The sequence below is a fragment of the Rhipicephalus microplus genome, chromosome 8 (assembly GCF_043290135.1).
Source record: "Rhipicephalus microplus isolate Deutch F79 chromosome 8, USDA_Rmic, whole genome shotgun sequence".
Classification (NCBI taxonomy): Eukaryota; Metazoa; Arthropoda; class Arachnida; order Ixodida; family Ixodidae; genus Rhipicephalus; species Rhipicephalus microplus.
Genome location: NC_134707.1, coordinates 121,528,601 through 121,551,722, shown reverse-complemented (window position 1 = coordinate 121,551,722; position 23,122 = coordinate 121,528,601). Strand labels below are relative to the sequence as shown.

Genomic DNA, 23,122 nt, shown 5'->3' with positions numbered 1-23,122 from the left:
TACTAAATATATGCATGACCATTCTACAATTAGAAATTCAGATAGTTGATGATTAGAATTTAGCGATCTTTTCTTGAAGAAAAACTTTCATAAAAATGCAGCTCTGGTGACGTCATTCTTTTGCTAAACTCAGTAAGGGTGCATGTTATCCAAAAGTAAGTCACACAAGTTTGCACTTGATGGCTTCAATGATTACAGAGAAAATGTTTCTTTTTTGACCAGAAGTAGTGTTTCGAGAAATCGGCATTTAAAGGTTACCGCAGTGTAGTCACGGAATGAAGCGCGTTTGGGGCCATCCTCAAATGCTTTCCACTGCACATAAAAAAGCGCCCTTTAGTGAAAGAACTTGTCGATAATGCCAGAATATTGTGCTGTGAAAATTGAGAACCTCATTTTAAGTCGACATTGCTCTCCATGCTATATAATAATGTTTGAGTGAATTATAAACTTTACTGGTGCCTCCTCTATCTTTTTCACTGCCAGTGAAAAGGCTCGCTCCTCAACGGGAGCTCATCCGCTTTAGTTCAGGAAGTAGTCGACAGGCAACGCCACATAAGAAGGTAGGGCTGCTTGCATCACATGTGTGCCTGAGCTCTTTCTCATGATTAGAGGACAAACACACTTTCCTTCTCCGATATCATGCGTCTGACAGACACGTTCCTTCATTCTCCTTCTTTCTGGCTTGAAGCAACACCACAACCACCCCACAGCGCTCAAATGGCACCCCTCAAAAACAGCGCATGCAGCAGCGTAGCAGTAACAGGTCCCCACTGATTGCCCGCACAGTACTACGCACAGAGATGAGCTATCACAGAACAATGTGTTCCCCACAGTGCCAACATGACAACCAACATGGTAAACATGAGGGATGCAAGATGCTGCCCCACGGATCTGTACACAACTGAGGAAAAAAAATTGCTTTGTCTGGTTTTCGTTGTGAAGCACCACCTAAACGATTCTGTTCCCAATGAACGCAAAGCAAACACGAAGGATAGGCAATGGGCGAGAGTAGGAAAGGGCTAGAGGAGAGGTTGGTGAACGTCTGGATTAGACGCATCTAGCTGGCATCAAAAGAAATAGAAGTGGCACTGGCTTTACAGAATCAGTTCATATCCAGGCAGCTTGGTACATACTTTCTCATAATTCCCCCAACACAAGCGTCGAAGTTTTAAAATGATGGTTGTGTCTTTTCTCACTCACATCCTGCCACAAAAACAATGAACTGCTTTTATTTTTCAGGTTCTTCGATTCTTTGCCACAGGTAATCATACCATTCCAGTGCATAATTCCTCCCATCATGTGAATAGAAAATCTGTGAACCTGTCATGTGCACATTTCACGAGATATCAACAGTCCTTCTTTGAACATGCAGCCCAAGCATGAAATGCCCTCCTACTTATGTTGCCTTCACTGCTAACATCTTGTGTTTGAAGAACATATTAAGAGCCTCGACAACATCAATGCATGTAGATTATTTAGACAAGTCGTGCCACTTAGCCTAACTTGCCCCCCGTTGTAGGCCCGTGTGCTCAGATTTGGGTGCACGTTAAAGAACCCCAGGTGGTCGAAATTTCCGGAGCCCTCCACTACGGCGTCTCTCATAATCATATGGTGGTTTTGGGACGTTAAACCCCACATATCAATCAATTAACTTGCCCCCCCCCCCCCATTTTTTCGTTTATGTTCCCAACACACATGCAAAGTCCCGTCCTGGGAACTTTGAGGTATCACAAAAAAAAGAAAATGTTACACTACCTTTGCAGTGTCCTCGGTCTGCACAAGGCAATGTACCTGTAAAAAAGCACCGTTGTTACTAACAAGATTTTGAATATTAAGTGCTTCAAATAATCAAGGAGTAACAACCAAGTAATGCTATGTAGAAGTCAGTTAAAGAACTCCTGAAAAAAGGCACTGTTTATAATCAAGGTGACAATGAGAAGAATAGAAGGAACAACTGTGAGCTGTTCACCTTGGACAGTGCTCTAAATAGTTGATATACACTCAAACCTCGTTAAAACAAAGTTGCATCTTGCTTGAAAATAAGTTTGTTAAATCCGAAAACTTATTATAAAGGTTTATTCATAGCACTATTCATAGCACTATTCATTGCAAGACTGTTTTTCATTTACTTCGCTATAACAGATATTTCGTTGTATCGGGGTTCATTATGCCGAGGTTTGAGTGCCCTTCTTATGCCTGACTTTCCAGCAAGAACATGTTTTCTTCTAAAAAAATTAGCATTGATCTGACAAGCAAGCGAGGGAGAAACAACCGAGAAATTGCATAATTAGGCTGCTATAACCTTTGGGGAGAATGATAAAATCTTTGCTTTTCTGCCAACCTTAATCGAGCTACAAGTGCATTTCAAGCTGAACTACGATTCGGCGCTGTCGTGACTGGCAGCATTTAGTGACTGCTCTCAGGCGGGCAGCACTGCAGCCCCAAGGCATTACCACAGTTGTGCAAAGCTCATCGCTCCCCTTGAAAGTGGAACCAGTGTGAAGAGACATGGGAACGCAACACTAGAAATAAACACTGCTTTGAAAAATGAATATGTAAGTTCTTCTTTCAAAGGGTCAGTAAACAGCCCCGAGTTCCAAAAAGTGTTACAAAAAAAAATATGTGCGCTTTCGCTTTGTGAACATGCTTTCGCAAAAATTTTGTGATTATCTGCTATATTAAGAAAGTAACAGGGGTTAGGACATTGATTTTAGCTGGTTTCAAGTCTTCATGTGGCCTCGCGACCCATCTCCCTCCCGGGGAGGGGAAGACATAGCCCGTCGTGATGATTTTTGCCCAGTTCGGAAGCGTGACACGTCCGCAATTGACATCAACGGCGAGCTCGATCAATTATAACGCACTTCCGCTTGCTGCGATGCCCGGTTTTACTGTGCATCAACTGAGCTGCACCAACTCAGTGCTAAGAAACAAGGAACAGTTTCATAGAGATGGGTAAGAACAGGAATGGACATTGACTTCACTACCGTTTGTTGAGACCTCGTTAAGACCAATCGACGAGCTCCAAGTTATGTCAAATCGCCAATCAGTGACTTTACCTCACCGCACATGAAAGGAGGACTGGTCAGGCATAGGAAAGGAGTGCAGGAATAGTTTTTCGAAATGGAGGCCTCACGTGGCGCGCAGTGCTGTAGTAATGTATTTGGAAAACGTGACTGCCGCAGCCTACTCTACTATTTGCTGAGCTTCTTTAGGAGGTGTAAAAGAAAGACTGAGCCTGTTGACTGGCCCTTTAATTAGGTTACATTGCCACTAGTATAAGATGGGGTAGTATTTTTGCTATAGTTACTGGCAAGCTTGTATATGCCCCTGCTGATAATAAGGCTGAGCTCGCAAAGAATGCAAGGAGGTCGTATTTTGAGTGATTAGACCAGCCCGACTTCCTACTGTACTGTTACAAGCACCTGTTATGGTATAACGTGACAGTATTTGTACAAGGTAGCTCATAAACTATATTTCAAAGCAAAATATAAGTTGTAACTCGCACAATGTTCCATTTACATTCTCTATCAAGCATGCTGTGGCATAAATACCACTGTGGTACTCGCCGAGAATCTTTCCTTTGATTGATATCAAAGGTTTAACGTCCCAAAACCATCACATGATTATGAGAGACGCCGTAGTAGAGGGCTCCAGAAATTTCGACCTTCTGGGGTTATTTAACGTGCATTCAAATCTCAGCACACGTGCCTACAACACTTCCACCTCCATCGGAAACGCAGCCGCCACAGCCGGGATTCGAACCAGTGACCTGTGGGTCAGCAGCCGAGTACCTTAGCAACTAGACTACCATGGTGGGGCGAGATCTTTCCTTTAAGAAAATAAAAGAAAAATGTGCAAAAAGTCACCTTTCCAGTTTCATCCGTCTGCAAGCAGCAGTCCACCTGTAACAAAAATTTTTTTTAAAAGATAAGGGATGAGTGGTCTGTTTAAAGTATGCAAATTGTGACATTTTAAAAAATGTACTCTTTCAATTATTCCGTTTCTTCGTATCTGAAAAACAAACAAACTAGGGGACACCTCTAGCTTTGCCTTTAGGAGTTGAACGTGATAGCGATATCCTGTTCCTAGTGCGTACTTGAAACACTTACTGCATGAAGCCTTTTCCAACTTTCTATGCACACACTACGTGGCTTTTAAAGGAATAGGCGCAGTAGTGTGTATGCCTTTTGTACTGAGTGACCGGCTTTAAACTACGAAGCTATTATGATAATCACACTTTCCAACGCCCATTGGCAATGAGTGCTTGTATCATGCATTATTACTGCAATATTTCAGGTTGCATTGGGAAGTATGTACACAGGACACGTGTGTCTGTAAAGCATAAAAGTTGCTTTCACTGAATTTCCAAGCAGAGGAAGTTATATTCACTGTAATCACAAACAGACATGGGTGTGTGGTAGAACATCCACTTGGCACGCGAACGACTCGTGTTGGATCACCACTCGGACCAAAATGACCCTGATTTGGTCCCCATTCTGACCCAGGATTTTTTTTATCATTTACTTTATTTGCATCGTTCTCGAGTTTTTGGTCATGCACAAGATAATGAGTTTTCACTCACAACCAACGATGCTGTAATTTCGACAAAACGAACTCTTTTACGTTGTCGTGCTAAACAGGAAAGGGGGGGGGGGGGGCAACTAAAGGGACACTACGCAGCAATGCATCTCTACTTAGCATGGATAGCATGCTCTTGAGAAACTATATTTTGAATTATATAGCAGATGGTATAGCAACTAGTTGGTTGGTCTATGGGCTCTAGCACCCCAAAGCAACATAGGCTACGATTGACGTCTTACTAACAAGTGCAGAAATTAAACTGGCAGTTCCGAGTGTGAACATAACCAATGTGCAAGGCTCTTTAAAAATTGGACACAGACGACTATGCACTCAATCTCGCAGCTGCTTTTCATGAAGGCAGTAGGATGGGGCAACGTTCAGTTTTGCAACTACACTCGCAAGCCGGCATTCGTGGCTAGTACGTGAACTTTCAGCGCTGCTGTTCCACTCTGCTTTACTTGCTGTGCCCGGTGGGATTACATATGGCAGCTCATCATTGCTCTCAATGGTGTGTTGCCAAAGCTATTCGCGGAGGAGACGCACATGCCGCAGGCAGCTGAGACAAGCAAGGAATAACTACTTGCAATGCGTGCTTGCGCGCTTCTCCGTGCTGGCTTTCTCCATGCTTCGTGTGATTGCATGAGGCATGATGCAAGGTAGAACTACGGGACCGCTACTTCTTGTATTGGCCGTCACGTCCTGTTTAGAGAGCAATGGTTTCCCGAAGGTGGTAGCGGGGGAGAGGGCCTGTGTCTGGTGTGCTCGGTGGCCGAAATGACTGAGCAGGTGAGTCTGCGGGGCGCAGCGGGAGCCAGCCGAGGGGAGGGCAGCGACGAAGAAAGAGGGAGGAAGATGGGAGAGCCGTGTGAGCAGGGAGCTTTGACAGCGGCAACAGGAAGGTGCAGGCCCAAGGAGCTTCGGCTTAACATCCTAAAACCATATGATTATGAGAGACGCCGTAGTGGAAGGCTCCAAAAATTTCTACCATCTGGTGTTCAACGTTCACCGACATTGCACAGTGCAGCAGCCAGTGCCACTTCGCCTCTGCCAGAATGCGACTGCTGAGGCCAGGATGGAATCCGAAACTTTTGGGTCAGCAGCTGAGCACTATAGCCACTGATCCACCGTGGCGAACAGCTTCGCTTCTAAAAAATGGCTGGAGATACACAAAGTCGATCGTGATGATGGAGCCAGGCCAGTAGCTATCGGGGAAGGGGAGCCAAGTGCTCGGGTCCTCCTTAAATATGGATTTAGGTGTGTGTTTTACCGATAAAATGAATAAATAATAAGTGTCTTTCAAAGCCTTCAACAGGTGCCCCTTCCCCCCCCCCCCCCCCCCCAAAATTCCTAGCCACGACAAGAGTGGCGATGTGGGCTTGTTGGTGAAACATTTGAAACGGCCTGTATGGAGCCAAGCTCCACTGACGAAAATGATGAACGATATAAAGAATGTTTACGAAAATAAAAGGTGCATCCATTCCCCTTGAACCTTTCATCTTGCAGCTGTAGCCAAAGAATCTTTCTGGGAAGTCACCCTTGAACCATGCATCAGCACCACTCGTTGCCGGAATGAGCTGATGGCGACGCTTGGCAGCGGCTTCCCGCCGTTTCGTCTTGGTGTCAGCCCACTGACGATCTCACAACTGCTTCCCGCGCTTTCGTGTCTGCGTCAGCCCGCTGACGCTGATGTCTCACGGCTGCTTCACGCGCTTTCGCCTCAACGTCGGCCTGCTGTCGACGTTCCCGTTGCGCAGCCGTCTCCCGTGCCTTCAGAGTCGTAGTGTTCCTGCCTTGCTGCCACTTTTCTAGCTCGCAGGTTGGGGTCGGAGTGGCGGAGTTGCAGTCTTGCTGCCACTTTCAGCGCCCTGACCTCCGGATCCTGGCGGCGTAAATGTTGTGCAGCAGCTCTCCTCGCCTTTACCCGAGGATCTTGTTGACGCCGTAGTCGAGCCGCGGCTGCTCGAGCCTTTGCATCCAGTTCTCGCCAGCACTGCTGTTGAGAGGCGGCTTCCCACAATTTAAACTAGGTTCACGGCTTTGTCGATGTGCTGCCGCTTCTCGAGCTTGTAAGTCGGGGTTGTATTCGTGACGTTTCAGCTTTGCTGTTGCGAGCAGCACCTTGCGTGAGCTCTCGTCTATGGCGGTGTTGAAAGTGCGGAGAACGTGCGCATTTATCAGAGATTTCTGTCGGCGCCCTTTACGTACAGTTTGGTGCACGACTTTGAGCGATGCGCTTGTTTTCAAGAGCAGCTTGCAAGCACGTACCGTTATGCTAGCCACCTTAGTGCTGCACCCTTGTACGTTCTACTTTTAAACCATATGTGCGCAATGAATGCTCTGTAGATGGTACTGCGCACAGATGTTTCGCACCTGCGCTTCGACTAAAGATGATGGCGAGCCTTAACGACAAAAGTCGGACACCAAGAGGGCCTAAGAAGCTTCGCTGCTAAAAATAAACTGCTTATGGAGCGGATTTTGCTTTAGGAACATCACATCACTATATCAGTGTGACATTGGGAGCTTTCCAAACATTTTTTCTCACATTTAGGCAATTTCAGCACAGACGAACTACTAAGTGAAGAATTCCGCGTTGGAAAAACATTCAATCTGCATTCAAGTGTAGAGAAAGTAAGAGAAAACAAATATAGACGCTATCCGACAAAGAGACAATAAGTTTGCGCAGGAAATTCTCAATGCAAGTGCACACCTATTTTTAATCATTGTATTTTTTACCAAAATTCAGATTGTCGTTTCCTTTATTTTATTACAGAACACCCACACCAATCACATGAGGGAGAAAAAAAGTAGAGTAATGGGAGTTGTTACAACCGGCAATGAAAGTAAAGTACACGGCCTGCAAGGGATACTCATACCAGTACCGTCCTATCGCGGTTTGCGTTTCGCAGGAACACAGGAGGTGTCCATGTGCGCTGCAGAGAATGCACGTTGGCATCGCTGCGACACGCAGTCCGCATTTGACGAGAAGCGCGTGCACGGACCAGGGAATATAAAGAGCGCACCAGGTGTGATTAGGGTTTGGTGAGAAAGAAGCCTCACAAGAGTTCTCCGCCGCCAGGTTGTCAGCCTGTCCGTGCTCCTCGGTCCCATCACAGTAAAATTTCTGTACCCAGAAATGTTTCAGGGGCGAAGCTCCTCTTGCTAAGGGCCAGTCTCTCGGCGGGCCGTAGCCAACCACTGATGATGCTGTCAATGATGATGATGAACAAGCATGTTCCAGACCACTTATTCTCTTTCTGCCATCGCGACACAGTACATGAAAGGTACCCACTATATGCCATGACGATGACGACGCTGATCACGATGATGATGACGGACAACTGGCTTGTGCAGTATATGATTTCTCTATATGAATGTGTATTTGGTATGACTGGTAACAGCCAACAAACACTGGGACTCGTCTTTGCCAACTGGAGGCTAGATCCAATATTACAAAGCAATAATAATGAAGGCAAAACAATATTCACAACTTAACACAACATACCATTTATGATCAATAAACAATCTAAACTGTACAACGCTTTGTGACTTATTTACTCGCATGAGTGATCCAGATGACCCTGTCCAGGGTCCCCTGTGTCAACACCACAATCCCACTGCTTCACCCACTCATCATCATCCACTTCGGGGATATGCCCTGATATTTAAAATGTAATTTGGTGTGCACACGTGAATATGCATGGATACACTTTTCATTACGTATGCATGCACACATCTAAACAATCTAACACATCAGACGAGAAGCGGCACATTCAGCATGGTGTGACCGATGGCAATCTAATAAATAAACAATCTTATTTCATTCTTGACATATATAAAAACTGCAACTGATACATTATAGCTTCCACTTAATCTTGCTCTTCAACATACTTTCATAGACCATAAAATTTTTTAAGAACTTTTTGTTACTCAGATTTCGTTGTGGAATCATGCGGGAAAAGCCCAGTGCCAGTGATTGTACAGAAGTGCAGTCCTCGAAGGCACTCGTCGCATGTGTATTTGTATGTGAAATTTTTCGATGATCGATGCTTTCCCATTCAGGGGCTTGTGGGCTATCAAACATTTCTGACATGGCAGTTTGGTATTTTTATCAAGGTGACTTGCCATTTCACACTAGCACATTTGTTGCCTAGGTAAGAATGCATGACCGTTGTGGTTGCCTGCAGTAACTGAAGTGTTGCGCTTCTAATTACTTGGATGGAGGTCCTATTCCCAGCATGGAGTCGAGTGGACCTCAAGGTTTGCCCACTGCCAGGCCATCTATCAGTACAAAAAATGAATACTTTAGTGGAACACCAGACAAAAACAATGGATGGTTTCATGTCCTCGAGTGAGTGACAGTTCAGTAGGAGCAAGCGATCATGATAGTGAACAGTGTCTGCTAAGCTGATGAAGTTACAATATAAAAAAAGAAACAGTTAGGAGAGAGCATTGTAAATGAGACAACACAAAATGTGCTTTTTTTGTCAGGCACGCACACAGCAAGTTTCCCACACTTTCTGGAGAAATTTTTTTTCCCATCAGTAGCACATGCATGCAAGAATGACTGAGCCCCACCTTGGCTTTCACAGTCTGCTGTAGGCAGTTCTGCAAGGTAGGGCTGTGCACTTGGTTCCAGGAGTCTTCATAGTCGCTACTGCAAACAAGGAAAGTGTCGACCTTTTTCAGTGCACATTTCCCAGCCAGCTTTGCAATGAAAATTTCTGAAGTTTAAAAACAAGGCAGTTTTGCAGCTACTGAATAGTCTAAATGTACCACAGAGATTGGCCAGTTTGGCTTCATGGGAGGACAACGAGTCCCTGGTGCATCATTTTTATCCCAATCCTACCAGAAGGTTTTGAAAACACAGTACAGTGGAATCTTGTTGATATGATTTCGCATAGTATATTTTTTGGCCTGATACTGCATTTACTCAAGTCTAAGCACCCATTTTTTTCCCCAAGATCGCAATATTAACAGTGGGAGGAAGGGTGCTTAGATTCGAACAATGACCATACAGCCAACCCCCTTTTGTGACAACATATCAAAAAGGTTGACGTGTGGAATCACATTCTAATTCAAAAACAATAAAAAAAACAAAATGCCAGGCCTGTGCAGAATGCACAGCAATGTCACAGCGAAAGATAGAAGAGTGGCCTTTCAGAGCCAGTTTTTAAGACTCTTTGGGTATCTGCTGCAAGCACACTTGCTCGGTACCCACTACACCATAAATATTCACAATTCTTGTGCAGCAGGCTGGCATTCATTATATCGTCCTTCGTCAATCTTCGAAAATATTGTAATTCCCCCCCCCCCCCCCCCAGTGTGTATGCACCACAGTTAGAGGTGAACAAGATCAAGCTTTTCTAGAGTTGGAGCGTTCTACGACCTACTCGTTGCACAACGCGCATTATATGACACCTGGTTATTCCTTTGCGGTTCCAAAATGCTTTATTACTCATATTAGTGCGATTCCTTTCCCGAAATCAAGCCTGTCTAAGGCAAGTTTGCAAAGGGGTTCCACGCACCAGCATGGCTCAATGGTAAAATGTTGAGCTGGCACGCAGGGGACAGGGGTCGGAATCCCATCGTGTCCTTGATGATTCAATTTTTCTTATTTTGTGCGATAGTGATTGCGAACATTGGCGAAGGCAGACAACAACAGAGCGCACAGCTAACCGCGGTGTGATCTCATACCAGCTTTCACTGTATCAGGTTCAGACAGTCAAGACTCCCCTCGTGTAGCAGGTCAGTGGTCCGGCGTCTCAAAAGAAATCCATTCCTCCGCATTATGCGGTCCTCCCAGCCACAGCTCGCATGGAACACTGCTCCGACAACCATACTCCTCGCGATCTCCATCAGCTTATTCTGGATGGCATCGATAGTAACAGCGAAGCCCCCGTTTCTTTCGCTACGAGCAAACTAGCAGACTTCCTCTTAGAGTTCGGAGTGTCGGCCCTTGCGCGGTCTCGTGAATTTCTTGGTGTCACGGCACCTTTGAGAACGTGGTTCCGCTGCCTCCTCCACCTAACACCTGTCCACTTTCCTGTCAGTCCACGCTGAATCCAGCAGCACTACTATGATTTCTATTGTCCTCGACGAACACGACCACAGCTCGCTTAAACTTCAACTTGTAGCAACTCCTATTTGCACTCATTCTGACCGATGTCAGGGCTATCAAACACCTGACAAATAACACACTGTCGTCAGATAGGAAAGAGATGCAGTGCTCAGAGGCCCTTTGCCCCAGATTCTCGCGTAACTCATCAATGGATCATCATCCGTACGTCTGTCACGGCTCTACTTCCCTCCCAAGGTTTGGTGAGAGGGAAGATTATTGCACACGCCACCCGCCACCGTGAAACCAATGCAACCTGTTCAGACTTCCGGATTAGCTTAGATTATCCGCCAAGTCTTATGCCACCATCTTTTGTCTGAACCTAGCAACATACCACATGGCAGTTTGAATATATTTTAACAAAGTGCACGACTACGGGGACATAACAGAAAAAGAGTGATACACTGCAGTTGACTCGCAACTGAATTTTACAATAGAAAAAACATGAAAAAAAAAAAAGAACACTTCGACCTTCATACCCATGTGACCACACTATGGCAAGCAAAGGCAGATAAGTTGATGTTTTGTACAATGAAAAAACCTTGATACATCGCACGTGTACTCTCCAACATAATAAATTTAAGAACCTAACCTTGCTATCATGTAGGGGTATAGAAGGCACGGTAATGCATTGTTCGCCCTTGTTATTATCAGTCCCTTTATTATCATTTCTTACTTTTATTACCTTTATTATCAGACTCCTTCTTATCAGCTTTCAGTCTTTCTACATGGCAGCTTCCGAGATTAGCGACAAAAGGGCGCCCTCAGCGACTCTTAGAGTGCCTCGATGCACTCGTTCGCCTCCGCTTTGTTCAGAGTCGAAACAAGTGCATCGTCCGCTGCAGTCGTCTATATTACTTGGCCAACTCCTCAGTGTACGCACTGCAAGCTCGTGGCTTCCCAGCCTTTTGCTTTTGAGTAAAGGCTCTTTGTGCTGGAATTGCCTTCACAAACGCAAAATCGTTCACGGGTGTCACTAGTTATGAGTTTATAGAGACATGCATCGCAACAAGTAATTGAATGTTTAGCACCTGAAAGTGTTGCAGAATGTATCGATCCTGGGTGGTGGCGCGGCCACTCGGCTGCTGGCTGTGGCTGAGTGGTGCACAGCTGCAGACATCACTATTCACTCTCTACTTTGTGGATAGATATGTTCGTGTGGTATTTTTTTTTTTTGAAGGCACGACAGGTTAGCTTTATCCAGGCACGTTAGAGATGCAGAACACTGTGTATTGTAAAACAGTAATGGAAAGGTATGATTCCCGGTACTGTAAGAATGAAAAGCAGTGCAATTATGCACGTACCATTAGGGCACAAAATATACGCTTTTATGTTCATCTGACATTATTCCAGCTCAAATTCGCAAAGTTCGGCGCACAGCATTCAGACGCACTGTATAAATGTCCCCATTCTTGTTATTATGAGCGCCCAACACATGTTGTGAAGCAAACAGGGAAATTTAAAGAACCTGAAGACAGCACCCAAAGATTCGACGGTTAGGTTAGATATGGAGTGATAATAAACTAAAATGGAATATAACGGTGCCCGACATTTCAGTGCCATTCATGATTGCGGGCTCCCTCAGGCAGCTTCTGGTTTTATACCTGCAAACTCCGCTATTAGCTGGTGCACATGCACCAATGACATTCAAAGCTGTTTTATGTCAGCTTGGATGCATATGCGAATTAGATTTTTGTACAGCTGTATGCAGGCGATGGTATGGTCTTAATGCCGCAACAGATAATTTTCAAGCAATCCCAGAACTCCTTGCAGGTGCATGAAGCACTGTGGGAAAAGTCTGTACATTGTTACGTCACCCACTCCTCGTTAATACCATAGAAGCATCCAACTAAAAAAAAATGAGGCCACTTTTGACTACAACACGTCTGAACACCCGCGCATGTATCTCCATGAATAAAATGTGAAAATAATCGGTGTATATCAGTGTATATTATTCAGTCGATGTATATATATATGGGTCAATCCATGCCAAGTGTCCCAGATGTGGCACTCGACCATCGCAGATTCTGCCGATAAAAATTTACACTTTTTTTACTATACCCCTTAATACATAGAGTGCGAGATGAAAATCAAAGAAAGAAAGCATGCTGAATATTTTTGATGTGATGAATATACTTCAAGTTTAGTCTTGATTGCGTTAATAGTTCACAAGTTAGCAATGCACCAACTTGAAACAATTTTCAAATTAGTGCTTAGCTTGTCAACGAGAAGTGAAATGCTTTGGTCAGAAGTAAAATAAGGTAGTGTCATCGGAATACAAAAATGGAATTAGTGGAGGACAGACAGTCAGGAAGATCATTATTAAAGATAAAAAAAAATAGCAGTGCTCACAAAATGGGTCGTTGAGGGACATCGATGCTAGTAGATAATTCTTTAGAATATACGCAAATGTTAGTAGATAATTCTTTAGAGTATACATTAGAAATTAACACAAGTTGAACTCGGTTATGTAGGTAGCTTTTTAGTAGCGCTAAAGCAGGGCCACACACACCGATCCCTTTAAGTTTAATAAAAAGAATACTATCACCCTTTAAGTTTAATAAAAAGAATACTATCATTTAAACTGTGGAATGCTTCTGTTAGATCAATGAATATTGATCCTGCAAATAAACCTTTGTCCATTATTTATTTCCGTCGATCGGTTAGATGCACGAGTGCCAGATCAGTAAAAAAAAACGATTGCGAATGCCGAACTGACAAGAGGACAAAATATTAAATTTATCAAGGTAATCTGATAGGCGTACTCCAATTAACTCCTCGAGAACTTAACAAAAAAAAGGGGCAGAATGCAAATGGGTCGGTAATTATTAATCATTGTGCTATCGCCTTTTTCAAGAACTACGATTATTGTAGCTCATTAAGAAATATGCCAGACAGGCTCATTAAAAATATTGAATTCGTAATGAAACACAGAACATCGGAAATCAGGTGCAAAATTAATTTGATATCAGCAAGCAGGACTTCATCAATTTCTGAACCAGTGGATTAGAGGCGTTTAATGACAATGTATTTCTTCATGAGTGGTGGGATAGAGAAAGAAAGAATTAGGGAGACGTCTAAGTAGGAGAGGGTGCGTCAACAAAAAGTAGGAGCAGAAAGTGTCCGCTATGTCAATAAGGGAGTTGTTGATTATAATTCTGGATACTTGGTGTTGAGAATTCCTGTTTAGAAAGCAGTTTACAATTTCCCATTTCAGTGTAGCATTAGTACCTGCTGCTTTATTTGAGAAGCAAACATTTTGCAGCTTTTAATTGCCGGGTTTACAGCGTAACATAATTTTTTGTAACAGGCAATCAACTTAATATTAAACGGCTTACTTTTGGTTCTTTTTTTTAGAAGCTATCCCACTTGTGTAATTCTGCTAATAGGTTTTGAGACATCCATTGGTTATGGGAAAATGGTAAACTAATCAGATGAACTCGCTCATTTTCTTCTGTTCAGTAACGCTACTTCGATTTGTTCACTTCTCACAGTCTCCTTATAATTAATTTCTGCCACAAAATAAAACAGAGAAAGTGATCACCGAGGGTTCAAATATTCCACCAGTGCCACGGCAGTTGATTGCATGTAACATATTTTTAAAATTTGCGTGCATTTTACCTTCGTAGGCATTTTTGTGTTACTCCACTATGTGTTTGTACCCAACCAGATGGGATTCCTTCAGACTCTTGATTAAAATTATATTGAAAGCAGACTCTGAAATTGTAGCCAAGCTGTCAGACGAACATTCTGTCTATTGAGAAGGAAAATCTGGGCTAGTCGGTGATAGCTCATTTTTGACCAGTTTAGAGCACAAAAAGGGATGACAATCGCTTCATGGGGTATTTTAGACCGACTTACGAATAGTCGAAAGTTCTTGCCACCAAAGACTTAGTATTTCAAAAGTACGTTCATATCAGATAACTACCACGAACAAGCAATTCTAAAAATTTCAAACAGGATGCACTTGTATAGCCTACGCTGTTGTGCAGACATGCATCAGCTCAAAAAGATGTTTCCTTTAAGAATGTATCAGCTATAGAGCTGTTTCTCACAATAATACCTAGACAAGAACCTGGCGCCACCGTCTATTTCTTGAGGTGTGCTCTTGTTTCAAGGGCTTGTGTATCTGCAATTTACCATTTCGTAACAATGCAAAGAGGGAAAAACAGCACTAGTGTATAAGGGAGATGGAATGCACGAGGCTTCAGCGAGCATGGGAATGACGGGTACTATACAAATTTCTCTAAGCTTCATTTTTTCGACTCCGTTAGACTTTGTGTGGCCTGTAGCTGTTTTGCCGCAAGACAAAGTTTCGCAAGCGTTCGGCTGTGACACTTCACCGCCGTGAGCTTTCTAGGGTAACTAATTTAAATTGGCTGACAAAGTTACCAACAATCCATTCTGTTTACAAAACAAAAGCAAAAACACAACTGCAAAGTGACGGCCATTTGTGCCTCCATGATGTGAGGTGCAAGCAATGGGTAGAGAAGCTGAGGACAGCAAAGAGCTAAATTGAGGGACGAAAGTAACTTTGGAAGCATATAGTGGAATCAGGTCATGCTGGAATGGAATGGGTCATAGATCAATAGGTGAAGCCTTCAGTGGACATGACAGGGTGATCAAGATCATCATTATGAAAAAAAACTGGCATATTTCCTTGCCCCAAACACTTGTTTCTGATTATGACTTGACGAGATACCTGACATCCGGGGTTTAACGTCCCAAAACCCCGATATGATTATGAGGGGTGGTGTAGTGGAGGGCTCCACAAATTTCCACCATCTGGTGTTCTTTAACATGCATTGACATCGCCAGTACACCATTTGGCCTCCAATAAAATTCGCCCACCACCGGCTTCGGGCTTCAAACCCACAGCCTTCGGGCCAGTAGCCAACCATTGCTACACCATCGTAACAGACATTCATCAGCTACCTATAAGCCAGTGGGCACAGATGCAGTCAGGTAGCTTGCAATTATTCCTGTAGTGCAAGGCTGTTCACTTGGCCAGCCTTATCCACTTTAAAGGCTCACAGTTAACTGAGCTGTTCATTAATTCCACGCACGCCAGATGTGATGTAGGGTTTCATGTAGGGCAGATTGATATGTAGGGTTTAACGTCCCAAACCCACTATATAATTATGAGAGACGCCATAGTGGAGGGCTCTGGAAATTTCAACCACCTGGGGTTCTTCAACGTGCACCCAAATCTGAGCACACGAGCCGACAGCATTTTCCCCTGAAATGCAGTTGCCCCAGCAGGGACTCGATCCCGCGACCTGCGGGTCAGCAGTCGAGTACCATAGCCACTAGACCACCACGGCAGGGCTCACGCCAGATCTTAATGGTGACTTGCCCAAACCCCGCCGATGGCAGTACGTTGGACTTGGCTTGTCCGTCATCCCATAGCCATACAAAAAACAAAGAACATGGGAGAAGCTTTAGAAAAGCTTAGTTAGTACAAAGCTTCTCAAAGCTGCAGTCACAATGCAGCATGTGACACTGCACAAATGGTGATGATCACCACTTATCAGGAACAAAGCATAACAGCACAATACCAGACTTTGTCAAGCTATGTCACCCACAAAAGCTAAAAAAATGACGGTTGCTGCATATACAGGTCGAAATGCACTACGATGAACCCAGTGCGCGTGAGAAAAACATCGACATCAGTGATGTTTTATATCGCAATGGTCATGTTGAGCCACCACCAGCTATCTGGGGCCAAGTACACTACTGCAAACTCTGAGTGACTTTGCAAGAAGAGAAGAAAAAAATAATAGATGGCAGTCACATGCAGATGTTCGAGAGTCATTATGCAAAATATACGAAGCTTTAGGCTACTACCAGACCCAAGACTGCTGTGGAACGTTTTCGTGCCACAAATCTGAATTTACATGCATTTTTAGCAGACGCCGTCCAGTCCTGCGCGATCATGGCCTTCTTTGCATGACTTCTTACGAGTGAAAATTCGATTATTGTGCGGAGTACCAAATCTATTATTGCACATATATTAGCACATTACAATAACAAATGGCAATGTCAGTTACAACTAGAAGACAAGAAAGTAAAAAAAAATATAGAAAATGCTAATTGTATTATGTATATTCAAAGAAGTAAAGTGCCGAAAAGATAACTTGCTGCTGGCAGGAAATAAGCATGCTACCTTGAATAATGCACCCAGTGCTCTACCAACCATACTACACTGGCGGTCATCCCCCTGTCCACTTTATGGGGTATATGAGGCATCACCACTCAAAGAAATTATAACAACCTGATATTGCCACAAAAAATAGTCCTATGTGCATTTGAGGTTTATCGTAGACCTTTAAAAAACTTTTGAACCAAGCCTTTATTAATGAAGTATTATATGTTAAAAGCCAATCAGGTGTACCACTAAATACATGAAACCAAACTGAACATGTTAGGTTATAGGTGTAGCCACTAATCCACGCTACAGCATCACTTGCGAACACCGAAAGTAAGATTGAACTATAAGAAACAATTAATAACAATAAGAAACACTTCTTAATAGACATTGCGAATTTCATGGCGACGACATCATGGAAGATTCGAATTATTTGTTCAAAACATTTCTCATTTCTCGCAATATCAGTTCGCTTGACCAAAAGTACATTATATATTGTCAATTTCTCTGTCCTTATCTCAGATTTAGTTGTTTAGAGTAAAACACTCTTTATTGCTATTATGTCAAAGTTTTCATAGTTTTCCTGTACACACGACATTTCATATATTGACTGTTGCATTTTTCTACTTTTTTGTGTGTACATATGTACTTGTTTTCTTTTGTGACAATTTCCGTTGAATCTGTACGTACAGATTTTTATATTGATTTGTGTGCTACATATACGGCCTACATGCTGAGCTGTTGCAGGAGCAGGAGAATTTGTCAGGCCCCGCGGCTTTTAACTTCTGCTTCCATTCTACTGTGAACAGGAGAACTTAACTCGATTAAATTCAACAGATCTACATTCGAACTTCTCAAAGTTACCATAAAATACATAGCAAGTGCCCCCTCTATGGTAAGAGACAATTCAACTAGATATGAGAGGGGGCGCTTCCTCAGTCCTGGACCGAAATTCAAGAGGGCAGTGGAAGAGCCACTAAAGATAAAAAATGCCCAGTTGTGTTTCTCATGAACTGCTATATTTTTTCACTGTTTTTAAATGCAAAGCATTTCTTTGAGTACTGCAAGAACTTGTGCCGTCTATTTGTCTAGCCGCCTACGCTCGGGTGCTTTCGTGATCACCCCCGTAAGTTTCTTAACTTGGGGTAAACTAAAATTAGTATGGTAGGGTAAGACGATTTCATGAACACGACTCGCCTTTCATGACCCAAATAATGCAACAGTCCCATCGTGTACGACGTCAAACACTTTCGGCCAGACAGTGGCCGAAACACTGGCATGCGGGCGTTGGTATGCTACTGGTAGCGGTATTCTACCAGTGGCCGGTACGTGGGTATGTGCCCCTCGATACGGCCATCAAGTCGGGTTAAGATCAACTGTAGTTAAGCACAATGCACTAAAGATGATTGACAGTTTCTATCAACGAAAGACCGACACAAACAGCCATTGGTAATTTTAATTTGATAGCACCCAGAAAAAACAGTAAGTCTCCACAAAATGAATGACAACAAGTGGGCAAAACTATAGGTCCTAGGGTCCGTAATGTCTACGATTAAGTCGCCAACTAGTATAAACGATGGACACATGAACGGACGGACAGATGAATGAAAGGGCGCTGGAATAGATGGATAGACAGACAGATGTGTAGATGGACAGACAGTTTCAGAATCAAAACTGCTTTTCAAGCAGACCGTAATGTTCATGTAACGTCAACTGCGGTAACTGTGTTGGCTATTCAATCTTATGAAGAACATATACGTGCTTCTGTCATACAGCCGTCACGTCGGATTAACGACAATTGTACTGAAGTACCATACACTGAAGCTAATCTAGCAGTGTCCAGGACCGCCATCCTCACTGGCAGAAGTGTTAGATATCAGCTTACCACGTCTGCTGTTGCTAATACCCATGTTGGTGTTGCCATTATTATGCAACAGTAAAGATGCGACTGTTTAACATATGTCTGAGGGTGCATTTGTACATATCTTTAGCGTCGTTTAGCAATATTTCGCTCAATGAAAAGATTACAACACAGTCAGCTTCCCTCCACGAATTTCGCGTAACATTGCTTCCTAAGGTGCTTGGGATCTGCTGCATTTTATTCCCCTTCTTCACCAAGAAACTCAGCAAACGACTCTTTAGCATTGGACGCAACCAGGAACAATCACACCAACAATCTTAAGTCAATTTCTTTTCTTGATTATGTCAATGAGGCTGAACTGACACAAGTGTCAGCATTGAAGCAGCATCCAGATAGATATATATGACCAGCCGCATGACAACGAAGTTTCATAAAATTTGATAGACTTTCTGTGTAGTTGCTGTAAATTTTGCACAAGTAATGCTCGTCCTGAAACAAAAAAAAAGTGACTGCAGGGAAGGCACAGGGACCTGGCTCGGACATCGATGCTTATTTCCGATTTCCCGAAAAAGGGGGTGGTGTGGGTGCTTGCTCGGATGGGACTGCTTGCTCGGCAATTCACAGTAGTTAGCACCGTTAGTAGCCATGATGGCGAGCAAGAAACACTCTTTTTTTGCCTGCTGGCATTCTAAAGCATGTGATCTCTTCCTGACTTGGCCACTGACCAATATTTTTCTTTCATGCTACCTGGAGGCATCCAGTCTGCCAGAATGTCTCACAGCCAGAAGCCATGTACTCTGGGCATTGCATTTCAATCGCCAAGCTCTGTGCATGATTACCAGGCGACACTACTCTATCTGCGCACATACAAGTTTTTGTGTATGCCTTCTTTACTGCAGTAGTGCTCCATATCACATAAAAGTTGACATTTATGCAGTGCGCTACGCTTGTGTCTGTATCAGCACACCTTACCTTGTGTTGGTAGGAAATAGTATGCACCAACCAGTCGTTTAAATAAAAACATACCTATGACATTTCGACCCTGCTACGGAGGCCTTGTTCAAAAAAACGCCAGGCTTGCACAAAAGGCGCAGCACACAGTCACAGCAATTGATTGATATGTGGGGTTTAACGTCCCAAAACCACTATATGATTATGAGAGACACCGTAGTGGAGGGCTCCGGAAATTTAGACCACCTGGGGTTCTTTAACGTGCACCCAAATCTGAGCACACGGGCCTACAACATTTCCGCCTCCATCGGAAATGCAGCCGCCGCATCCGGGATTCGAACCCGCGCTCTGCGGCACAGTCACAGCAAAAGTTGGAAAAGCGGCCTTTCAGAGCCTTTTATAAATACTCATTGGGTAACTGCAGCAAGCCCACTTGCTTGATGCCCACTACGGCATTAATAAAGCTTCTAGGGTCGCAGGCTGGCATTTACTATGCTATTTTTCGGCATTTTTTTTAGAAGCGTGGTATCCACTAAACAAGTGCGAGGAATTTCGAGCCAATGGTTCATGCAGTGGCTGACGACAATGAAGAATTATGCCTGAAGTGGGTATGCGCCACAGTTTAAAGCTGAACAAAAACAAGCTTCGGGTTGGAGCATTGGACCACCCCCTCATTACGCTTTTCGCATTGTGCGACGACTGCTTGTTTTTTCGCCGTTTTAAAACGCTTTACGAGTCGTATTAACGCGATTACTTTACCGACATCAAGCCTGCCTAAGGCACGTTTGCCAACAAGTCCCAAGCACCGGCGTGGCTAAGTGGTAGAATACTGGGCTGGCACCTAGTGGACCCGAGTTCGAGCCCCACTGTACCAGGTTTCTTTTTTTTTTTAGTTTAGTGCGATGTGTTACGGAAGCTGGTGGTGGCGAGGAACAACTACCGGAGCTGTGCGGGACCCGAGTTGTGATCCGATAACAGCTTTCACTGTAAAAGAAATAGTTTTCAGGGTTACATGGGCTTAATGATGTGACGTAAACATGTAGTGCATAGCACGGACAGCTTGGCTACATAAGTTGCATTTTAGCATGTTACCGGTTGCCTGAATATACAGAGATTCTAGAAGAAGCCTAGCTGTTTTGTTCTCTACTTTTCCTATTAACTTTGAATCATTCCAGTCGATGCCATGGCTTATGTACGCTGCGAGCTATACTAGCGCATTCATTCCCCGTGCTTCGTTTTCACATAATAGCTTTACCGATTACAAGGAATCCCATATAAAACGCATGGGAACTTCTTTTTGAGTTTGTCTTTTATAGTCTCCACAGCTTCTCTGAGCCAAAGTTGCTTTACACAAGTGTGCCCATAGACCTTGCCATCAAGGTCTGTACTGACATTTTCGAATTGGACCTTAGTGTTCCAGAAAGGACACCACTCGAAGCTCCAGATCTTGGCAGACCTCTTTAGTTTTGTCTTTATGAACGGCAGTGCAAGTCGATAAGGGAAGTGCTCTTTCTTTTTGCGGAAAAGGTCTGCAAGAAGACACCATGGAAACCAACACAAAGTCGTCATGCAGGTGGTTGTCGTTTGTTAGCATCAAAAACAAGTTGGTTTCAATGTCATAAAGTGGCTTGTGTCACTACACGCGCATTAAAACTGATTTTAAGTATGTTACATATACGCTATACTAAATAGACATTTTGTATGCGTGTGGCCGCACAAACCTACCAAACAAGTTACCTCGCTTTCAGAAGTTTGTTTACTACTTCGAAAATTCCCACATCTGACAGGCAACTAAATACTGTCTTGTGTTACATAAGTTGAGACTTCCGAGGGGTGAAACGGTACACATCATTTGTGAATTTCAGAGATGACAAAGCTGCCGCAATTGCCATCGCTACCGTCAACTCAGCATTACCATGCCAACAAGTATGGTGCTGTCTGAAGCACCAGTACACGTGGCCATGCGAGACCTGTCAAGACATCTACACAACTGTGGCGCACCCTCTTACCTGCAGAAAAAGTGATCTTCACATAAACCTGCGGTATTAGCGGGATGGGCGTAGCCGTTGCTTCGAGAAGGCGCACCAATTGCATCCGCTCTAATTGCGGCATGACACAACGAGCACAGCAAGAAGGAGTCCACTTCTTCGTCCGGAAATTCGGCAATTAGCAAGGGCAGCTGAGCGCTGTTGACGGGCGATAGGTCTTGTTCTCGGGCGAGGCAAAAGCAAACGTCACAACACGCATACCGCTCGTTGGATAGTTGCGTTCGTTGCCTCAGCCGCGATTGCCAGTCCTCCCCGGTCTCTAATCCCCGAGATGCCTCGTAGTCATACTGTTGTGCAACGCTTATCGCGCCTTCTAGGTTCTGTCGGCGCCGTCGATTACCTTGTGCCTCTCGTAGGCGCACCTCCGGATCTTCCCTGCGGGCACGATGTCTCGCCGCTTCGAGTTGCCGAACTTCGGTGTTTTGACGTCGCCTCCAGTTCGCCTCTGCCTCTCGCAGACGCACTGCTATGTCTTTACGTCGTTCACGATGTTTTGCCGCTTCGAGCTGCCGAACTTCGGGGTTCTGACGTCGCCTCCATCTCGCCTCTGCCTCTCGCAGACGCACCGCCTCGTCTGCGCGTCTCGCACGCTGTTTGGCCGCTTCCAGCTGCCTAATCACAGGGTCCGCTCGGAGTCGCCGTCGTGCTTCATTCTCGCGCTCCCGAAGCGTGGCGTCCTGGCGCCTACGGCGTTGCAATGCGGCTTGCTTCGAACGCATGATGGCACGCTGTTCCTCGGTCTGGTTAAGAAGGCGGACTCGCCTCATTTCCTTGCGTCGAAGCTGAAACTCGCGCTCCTCCGACGGAGTTCTTATGACGCGCGGGCGTCCCATGTCTAAGAGACGTTAGTTGTACATAAGGAAAAGGAAGAAGGCACCTAATTTCTGTCTGCCTACAGGCGACACGGCGCAGTGCCTCTATGAGACGTAACAAGCGAGAGACCACAACAGGGCGACACAAGTACTGCAGTTTCGGAGATTTTGTGATAACGCGGGCGGGATGGGCGCGGAGCACGGAGGAAGGACCGTGGCGCTAGAGTGTACTAGAAGAGGTCGAGTGGCGCGATCGCCGGGAGCCGCCTACGCTTCCTGGCGAAGCCCGAACTGCGGAAAGTTAGCGTGGGGGCGCTGCGATCGAAGCAGCTTGGAAATTTCCTCCGCGTCCGCCGCCGGGCCATTGCAATTTGCAGCGAAGGCGACGGGGACTGCGTGTTTTCATCAAACTGATGACCTCTAGATTCAAGTCCGAGGCTCTTTGGCCGCACTCAAGTGGTAGTTCTGCGCTCTCCAGTTTTCTAGACTACATTGACAAGTGGGAGCAGCATGTCGGCAAGGGCGTCGGGTTCCTTAGCAAGCAGACAGCTACTGGCCTGAGGATTACGCTGTCCAGTGTGCTTTCTTTACTGGACTATGTTACCA

General features: G+C 44.6%; 1 protein-coding gene across 7 annotated transcripts in view; it reads right to left on the bottom strand.

The window, feature by feature from the left end:
* Positions 1–22,764, bottom strand: part of LOC119164575 (uncharacterized) — a 48,231-nt gene extending 25,467 nt beyond the window's left edge. For 3 of the 7 annotated variants that reach the window (XR_012885790.1, XM_075872531.1, XM_075872530.1), the window contains exons 1-4: positions 21,666–22,763; positions 9,157–9,235; positions 3,867–3,902; positions 1,756–1,791 (exon numbers count right to left, since the gene is read on the bottom strand). Coding sequence is in view for 6 of the 7 variants with exons in the window: in XM_075872531.1 (XP_075728646.1) it covers positions 1,756–1,791; positions 3,867–3,902; positions 9,157–9,235; positions 21,666–22,537 (1,023 nt within the window). In the remaining variant the exon portion in view is untranslated. Of the gene's footprint in view, positions 1–1,755; positions 1,792–3,866; positions 3,903–9,156; positions 9,236–21,665 lie in introns of all 7 variants that reach the window. The other 4 variants (XM_075872534.1, XM_075872533.1, XM_075872528.1 and 1 more) reach the window with 3 other exon arrangements.
* Positions 22,765–23,122: the final 358 nt, after the last annotated feature.